This window comes from Macaca thibetana, chromosome 1 (assembly GCF_024542745.1).
Source record: "Macaca thibetana thibetana isolate TM-01 chromosome 1, ASM2454274v1, whole genome shotgun sequence".
In the NCBI taxonomy this organism is placed as follows: Eukaryota; Metazoa; Chordata; class Mammalia; order Primates; family Cercopithecidae; genus Macaca; species Macaca thibetana.
The window spans coordinates 42,321,140-42,330,016 of record NC_065578.1 but is presented as its reverse complement, the minus strand read 5'-3'; the positions used below and the strand labels follow the sequence as shown (position 1 = coordinate 42,330,016).

Below are 8,877 nucleotides of genomic sequence, written 5' to 3'. Positions count from 1 at the left end.
TTTAAAGTTATATTTTATTTCTCTGGGCTGTGCACACTTAGGGCATTAGATCCACAGATGGGATCCTCTGCTGGGATGCTACTTGTGGCGATCATCTCCTAAGCCCCATGTTTTAGCCTTGTACAGAGTGATGTCACTGCAGACCCTGAAGTGATTCAGCCTGTGGTCATGGCGTTCTGGGTTGACCTAGAAAGGAGGATGCAGAATCAGGAAGAAGTCTGTGAGGATGCAGGAGGACCTGGGTTTGGAGTCAATGGACTTGGCTTATATCAGGCTTCACCCTCCTGACCTGTGGCTGCATTGTGGAATGGAGATGACCACATGCACATCAAAAAGGTTGTGAGATCGGAGGAGAATAACCTATGCACGGTTGTGGTCTTCCCTGTCCCACTGCCTGACTTGGATGCCACAGTATCCTCAGCACCTAGAGCAAGACCCAGTGCACACTAGGTATTCAATGCATATTTGCTGAAAGAATGAATTTGTTGAAAGAGTCACATAGAACCTGAGTAATAGTCAGCACTCCGACACATCGATCTTATAGAAGTTACACCGTGCAAATAATTTTAAAAATGTATTTCCAGAAAATATTACCAGGAGATGAGAGGCTGAGTGATGGTCCTTGAGTCTGGCTTTGCCAGTGTCCCAATACTGAGGTTGGAGGTATCTTGTCTATCCAAGGTGAGGCCCTGCCAGGGGGCAGGGAGCTTCCAGTTGCTGCTGATCAAGCCCCAACTACTTCACTCTGAAGCTCCAACTTAGTTACCTCTTCTGGTTGCACAGCACCTGCATCTAATGGTTTTTAAGGTACACTTTCTTACTATGCTAACAGTGGCCTCTGATGGCATTGTCCTCAGGTTTATGATAATGAACAGCATGGAATATTTGCAGACCCTTTGCAACTCCAGAGTGCTCACTGATCTGGAGACACCTGCCATCTGTGATCTGCAGAGCCTACGAAGGTCTGAGCAGGGCAGGCCACACTTGTCCTTCCTGTCATCGTAAGCCTGCATGAGATGTCCTGGAGGGTCAAAGATGCAACATCTCCACATGCACACTTTGTACTTGTGTGAGCCAGGTCTTTACTCTTTTTTTTTTTTTTTGAGACAGAGTCTTGCTCTTTATCCCAGGCAGGACTGCAGTGGCATTATCTCAGCTCACTGCAAGCTCCACCTCCCGGGTTCACGTCATTCGCCTGCCTCAGCCTCCTCAGTAGCTGGGACTACAGGTGCCCATCACTGCACCTGACTAATTTTTTGTATTTTTAGTAGAGGCGGGGTTTCACCGTATTAGCCAGGATGGTCTTGATCTCCTGACCTTGTGATCTGCCTGCCTCGACCTCCCAAAGTGCTGGGATTACAGGTGTGAGCCACTGCGCCTGGCCTGTCTTTACTCTTTAACAAAGTGAAGAGTGGTGAATTAATTTACTTGTGCGTTGTACTATTTTTCTAAGTTGCTTCGTGATCTATCTTGGCTGATTTCTATCTTCATGCCAACACTCCTTCCTTCACAACCTTTCTTCTCCCTAGCAAAGATTTTTTCCTTGAGCAAACTTTATTCAGGCTCCCTGAACTACTTTTCAACCAGGTCTGAGGTTGGGATTTCCATTTCCTCTGCATTGTTCAATTCTAGCAAAAATCCTGCTAAGGTGATTTAACCAGAACCCCCCCACCTTTCATATCTGATCACCCTTGATATCCGATTGGGTTCCTCATCCTCCACCACTCTCCAGGGGATGTCTGATCCTGCTAGCCTGCCTTCAGCAAGCTCCCTGTTAGGTGGAAGTTAGCCAGAATCTACCCCTACCCCTGATGTTTCCTCCTAGTATTTTTCCATCACTGACCCCCGCCTTGTTCCTTGGCTACACAGTCGCACTTGCCCATGCTATAATCAGAGTTGAGGCCAGTCTCTCTCCCTCCCTCACCGCAAAACCCCATAGAGGTGCCTACGCCTTTCACAGTAGTTTCCCCACTTGAAAAGTCTTCTTTCTGGTTTTTAAATTTAAAATTCATTTTTTTCCACTAGCACTTCCAGTACCATTCCTTCTGGTTTTTAACAGTCATTGAATATTGGCCTATTATTCATATTTATATTCAATAACTGTCACTGAATACATATTTTAACACTTTTCTCTTATTCATGATGTTAGACCTCCCCACCTCCTCTTTCTCTTGGATTATCTTCTCCAGCTCTCTAACCATATCTATCCTTTTGTACCAAGTCCCTCCTTGTAGGTGTGTATATATGTATACATATGTGTGTATATGTACGTATATATGTATACATATGTGTGTATATGTACATATATATGTACATATTTTGTGTGTGTGTATATATATATATACACAAAAAAAAAAACAGAGAGAAGAAGAATAAAAAAAAGTTAGGGAAAAATACAGAATAGTTGCTTGATAATGTAGGTGTTGAAGGTTTTCCTAAGCAAGGCACAAAACCCAGAAACCATAATGAAAATTGGTTGTATATTTGATGACTTAAAAATGAAAACCTTCTGCATGATCAAAGATATAAGCAGATTTAAAGACTTGTGTGGCAGAAATTTCTTTGACTTGTCTATTCCATATTGCACATTTCTCCCTTAAAAACAGAAGCACTGTATTCCTTAGGGTGATTGTGTGCCAAAGTGGCTAATTGTGCCTTTCCTATCAAACAAGGAGAGGATCCTTACTCACAGTTCCATTTTCTATGTATTTTTGTTTTAATTTTTGAAATTTTTTAATTTTTAAAAATGTTATTTATTTATATATTTTTAAAATTAATATATATATATATATATTTTTTAGAAAGAGTCTCACTCTGTCACCCAGGCTGGAGTGCAGTGGCATGATCTTGGCTCACTGCAGCCTCCACCTCCTGGGTTCAAGTGATTCGCCTGCTTCAGCCTCCCCAGTAGATGAGACTACAAGCATGCGACACCACGCCCAGCCAATTTTTGTATTTTTAGTAGAGATGGGGTTTCGCCATGTTGGCCAGGCTGGTCTCGAACTCCTGACCTCAGGTGATCCGCCTGCCTTGGCTTCCCAAAGTGCTGAGATTACAGGCGTGAGTCACTACGCCCAGTCACATGTCCATTTTTTATGAATAAGGAAGCAGAACTCAGAGATATTGAGTGGCACACCCAAGACCACCTTGCTGATAGCTGATGGAGCTGACTTAGGTATCTGTCGTCAGTACGTTTATTTAAACACACAGTGTTTACCATGTGCCAGGCCCTGTTCCAGGAACTGCACAAATATCACCTAGTTTCATCCTCATAACAAGCTTTTGAGATAGGTATTAGCTGTATTAGCTCCATTTTACAACAATTAAACTGAGTCATAAGAGAGCTTAGTAACTTACCCAGCTGGTAAGAGGTAGCCAGGTTCAAGCCCAGGCATGTCTGGCCCCCTGCTCTATTCTACAGTCACCACCTACATTGCTGCTGTGTTTCCTCGTGTTTCCTGAGGAAGGAGCCACGCTTACCAAGGGCTCTAAGTCCCATCCAACTTCCTGGTTTTCAGTCTGTGTCTCTGGGTACTTCTTCTTTGGTCCCTGGGCAGTATGGTGAATAAGATTCAGAAACCTGGCTGGGAGATGAGGTATGAGTTATGAAGGAGTCAGGCTTTGGGACCAGAGGTTGGTCCTGTGCCCTTTCCTGTGTCCACGTTGTTCCTTTCAGGCAGAGCATCTGGGCCTCGGAGGTTTGCCTCAGCCTTGAGACCAGGGTGTCTGGTCTCTCCACTCATTTTTCAACAAAGATGGTAGTGAGCTCAAACTCTATGCCAGGCATGGTTCTGGGCGCTGGGCATAGAGTGCTGAGTGACAGCGTGGTCCCTGCTTTCCTAGAGCTCATGGTCTAGACGGGGCAGAGGACACAGTATGCAGGTTTACAAAATGACGTGATGGTGGCAGACGGGGATATGCGCTGTGAAGAAAGGAATAGGTGAAGGATCATGTGCAGGCAAGGGCAGCTGCTGTAGAGGGGGCAGCGAGAGAAGGCCTCTCTGGTTGACAAGCAGGAGCCAGCCCTGGAAGAGGCAGAGGAAGAGCACACCGCAGGCAGCAAGAGCAAAGGCCCCGAGGCATGAGCAAGTTTGGCCAGTGTAGCACAGCAGGGAGTGAGAAGCCAGCTTGTAAGAAGTGAGGTCAAATCTTTGTGTATTGAAATAAGTATGGCTGCCGACACCAGATGGATTTGCAGCTCCGTAGTTCTTCTGCCCTATCAAGTCTCCGCCAGAGAGAGGCAGGCGGACAATGGAATGAACCTGGGCTTTGGAGTCAGTGCTAGTACCGGCTTGTTGGGTGGCATCACTTCTCTGGGCAACACTTCACTCATCTGTGAAATGGGAGGAAAATGTCTATCTCAGCAAGATGGCTGGGAATGAAATGAAGGAAGGTGATTCAAGGGACTGACACTGGGCTGGCACATCCTTAATGTAAGGGAGAGGGCAGCTAACTCCTGCCTGACTTTCAGGACCCTCATTTCCTGTTGTATTCCTTACTGCTACAGGTTCTCAGATTGCAACCTTTGCCCTAGTCAGGAGAGAACACTATGGATAACACCTTACTGCCTGTGATGATGCCCTCTCTATTAGTCTATTGACTTGTCTGCCTCCTTCATAATGCTCTGAGATCCTCTGCTCCCCTACTTCCCATCCCAGCCACGGTCATCTGTCCTTCACCAAAGTTTGCTCATAGAAGGTAGAGGGGAAGAAGGAAAGCTTTCCAAGAGGGATGCGGTTTTCCACCAAATATCTCTCCTTCCTCACTCCCAAATAGGGCCCTTTCTCCACCTGTATGTTGTGGCCATGCCAAACTACTTGTAGTCATGTTTCTCTTTCTGTAATTTTCCATAGAACTTGGAATGTCCTTCCACAATCTTCTCCACCTCACCCTGTGGTCACCTCCTCCAAGAGGTCTTCCCAGAACTCCACTGCCTGACGGAGGCACCTGTTTCCTATGCTGTTCTCACACCAGTCATAGTCCCTCTTTACTTGTCTACTTATTTCCAAGTCTACTTCTCTTCTTCTTCATTATGCTATGAGATCTCCCCAACCCAGACCCAGCATAGAGATTACCTAATAATGAAAATAACAATGGGACTAATATTTCCTGAGGACCATGTACCAGCTACTATTCTATGCACTGGCATTCTTTTGTCTAATCCTCACATCAATCCTGAGAAATAGGCTAAGAGAGGTGAAAAACCTGCCCAATATTACAGTTAATGAGTAGCAGAACCAGGATTTGAACTGAGTGAGTACAGCTTCAGAACTTGTGCTTGTAACATTTACATATCTGATGAATGAATGAAGGCAATGTTAAGCCAGTAGGAACACTAGTTGACTTGACAGTTATAGTTGCATATGTCCATCTTTTAAAAATTATACTAAATTTTTTTTTAAATTATTTTTTATTCTATCTGCCACAGACTGTCTGAGTAGCCATCTTTTTTGAGCTTGGTTAGCATGAGTCCCATTTTCAGGATCAAAGCAGAGGACTCTGATGCGTGCTCCCGGGTATCAGTACCCTGAGGGGTCTCTCCAGCCGGTCTGCCTCTCTGGGCTGTATCTCAATGGCATTTCAAACCCCAGGACTTACCATCTGCAGGTTCCTCCAGGTTATCATGCCAAGACATGGGCTTCCTGGTGATTGTGTGAACTAGAAAAAAAGAAAAAAGAAATGGCATCACAGGTTCAGATTAAAACATGAATTCCCTGCCCTCTCTAAGACCCACCTTAAACAGGGCACCCATCTGGCACTGGTACATGCCAGGCATTATCCTGGGTGCTAGGATAATACGCGATTGGATAAGGCCCTCAAGAACCTGACAGTCTAGAGTGGCACTGCCCAGAATGGTGGTCATCAGCCACGTGTGGCTCCTTGAATTTGAATAACTAAAATTAAATACGATGTTCAGTTCCTTAGTCACGTTAGTCACACTTCAAGTGCTCAATAGCCACATGTGGTTAATGGCTACAGTTTTGACTACAGCCAAGACAGAGAACATTTTCATCACTGATGAATTCTCTTGAACAATGCTGGCCTATGGGGAAGGCCAAAAAGGTTTGCCAGGCAGTGATCTATGCCCAGGAGGGTGCATGGTAACAGAGGAGCAGCACCCACATTCATCCACTCAGCTCATAATTACTGTGCACTGAAGAACAGGCTGTAAACAAGACAGAGCTGGCTCTTGTGCCCTCTGAGCTTTTACTCTATTTGTGGTGACAGGCAATAAACATCTATCTATCTATCTATCTATCTATCTATCTATATGTAAGTGGGCAAATGTAAGTGTGATGGAGAACAGTAAAGCAGGTTATGTGGATGGAGAGTTGGCATTGGGGCTGGGGTGTTGGTGATGTATCTCTAGGGAGATACATATTAGCAGAGCTTTGAATGAAATGAGGGAATGTGCTGTGTATGTGGGAAGCGTGTAAGCGTGAGCCTGGGGAGTTCGAGAAACGTCAAGAAAGCCAGAGTGGCTCCAGTGGAGTGAGCCAGATGGAGAGTAGTGGGAAATGAGCAGACACCAGTAGAAACCAGTGGTCTCCAAGCTGCTTGTCTCAAACTCCTATCAGTAAAAGGACTTTAGAGCATGCGCCCTTAAAATATGTATAATTATATAGTTTTTATGTACTATTATCAGTATATTAGCGATGAAAATTTCTATCTTTATAAATAAAAGTAATCAATACAAGTTGTAATATTTTCTCACTTTATTCCAATGGCTCACATGCTCGAGGGACATGAGCTGGGAGACAGCGTTTTCCCTAGAAAGCATGAAGGTTGCCTGAAGAGGTTATTTCCATTGTTGGAATGGACCCAGTTTGAATGGCTTTCCACGCTAATTTGCTTTCCTGAAACTAGTGGTTGGGGGCTCCAGAAGAAAACCAAGTTAGTTAGAAGGAAAGTGAAGACAGTACATTTTCTCTATAGAGCCGGGCAACAAAGTGTACTTTACTTACTAGGCACAGAGTTGGGAAAGGCATTCAGGAAGAAGCAACAATGTTTATGCAGGTAAAGTGGGAAATGACATGATGCATTTGGGAAATCCATTTATTTAGAAACAGCAGGGGGAAAGGAGTGTGTGTGGGATTCATCAGCAATGGCTGGTGCAGAGTAGCCACCAAAGCATTTCTTAAAGGAGCAGGGCAAAGTCGGGGAGAGGAGTATGGGATGAAGCTGGCAGGAACCAGAGCCAGTTCCAATGCGCCTTATGTCCGGATTGATTTAAGCTTTACCTCAGAAGCTATAAGAAGGATTTTAGGTGGGATTGATGTGATCTAATTGTCCTCCTAGCATAGCACTAAGCTATCAAGGGTGTAGGCGTTTGGTCGGAGGGGCCAGCTTGGAGGGAAAGAGAATAAGGAATTGGGAGCCCATCAGACCAATCCAGGCGGTAAGGACTAGGGCCCTGAAGAGGCTTCAGGAATGAGGATGCAGGCAGAGGCCGTTTGAGGTGCTACTTAGAGCATGAAAGTACCTGAGCAGAGGCAGAGAGGAATCCATATGCATGATAGTGTCTTTCACTGAAGCAGGAACAGGTAGGTGAGGGGAGAGGAATGTTAATAAACAGGACTTGTGCCTTTTTTAAGTGTGTGGAGGGAGGGAGAGAGACCTTGAGGAGGACTCCGAGGCTTCTAATGATCACGAGATCATTAGATGAGAGTGAATGATCCTGATCATGAGAGTGAATCATCCGGGGATCCTTTTGCAGTGACAGGGTATTCTGGAGCAGCAGAGAGTGGGAAAGGTGGGGATGAGCCTGGCTTTCCTCCTGCTGGGTGTGAGGTGCCTGTGGGTGGTCCAGGGAGGGGAGCTGGGAGGTGGTTGGGCGTGTGCATCTGAAGCTCCATTTGAGACCCAGTGGCATTCAGGGGAAACTGGTGTGACAGGACAGATCAAACTGCCCAAGGAGGGTGCACAGAGACAAGAGTGGAGGGTAGGGCTGTTTTATCAGGGGGCACCCCGGAACTTTCCGAAGGACAATATAAGAAGCCTGAAGGAAAACCTTTCACTTGTTAAAAACCGAAAATACAAACAAAAACTAAACACAAACAGCCCGCAAAATATAATTATTTCAAAAATAAAATCATAAAAAGCTATACAACCTTTTTTTTCTTCTACAACGAAAAGGTTTAATCGTGTTGCGCATGAACTTTAATACAGCGAATACATCTGATATGATGTGGCCTCTCCAAAGTCATGGTTCCTGAAATCTAGGAAAGGGGGTGGATGCTGGGGAAAGCGTTTTTGCTGGGACCGCGTTCCCATCCCGCAGCCAGGAGGGCTCCTTCCCCGACGCCCTCCCGCTGTCGCCTCTCCCCCGCCCCACAGTGCCTCTCACTCTTGCGGAGGGGATTCACGTGATACTGCGTGTAGAGTTTCTGGGTTCGTAGCTCCTTGTGGTACAGTTCCCGCAAGATCTGGTTCTGATGGACCTCATCTGGAATCACCTTCTCTCTTGGGTGTCCCGCCATGGCCTTGGGCTGCCCCGTGCCCTCTTGCCTGGGCCTTCCACAGTTTCCAGGCAGCGCGTCCCCGCTGTCTCCAGGCAACGGCGTCCCGCGGTCTCCAGGCAACAGCGCTCTGGTAGTGCTGCCCGGTCGGGGCGGGTCTCACTCGGCCAACCCATTCCCCTGCCTGCATCGCCCCGCCCCGCGCCCGCCTGTCGGGATCTTATTTCGCGCCCCGCCCTTTTCTGGCGCCGCACTCACCTGCCCCAGCTTCTCAGGCCCCGGCTGGTTACTATAAGGTCCCCTGGATACCGCCAGGAAAGGGCTTCCCGGCAAGGGGGCAGACCCAGGAGGTAAGGGACAGATGATTGGACCTCACGTTGGCCAATCATTTCCTAAAAAAGCTTTTGGAAGGAGTCAG

At 46.4% G+C, this 8,877-nt stretch overlaps 1 protein-coding gene across 1 annotated transcript; it reads right to left on the bottom strand.

The window, feature by feature from the left end:
• On the bottom strand, positions 1-8,570 carry CFAP144 (cilia and flagella associated protein 144). The gene is made up of 4 exons (XM_050801066.1): positions 8,348-8,570; positions 5,599-5,658; positions 3,481-3,584; positions 1-186 (listed from the first exon to the last, which is right to left on the bottom strand). The coding sequence occupies exons 1-4, from the start codon at positions 8,478-8,480 to the stop codon at positions 79-81; spliced, it is 405 nt and encodes a 134-aa protein (XP_050657023.1). The 5' UTR covers positions 8,481-8,570; the 3' UTR covers positions 1-78.
• Between the last annotated feature and the right edge of the window lie 307 nt (positions 8,571-8,877).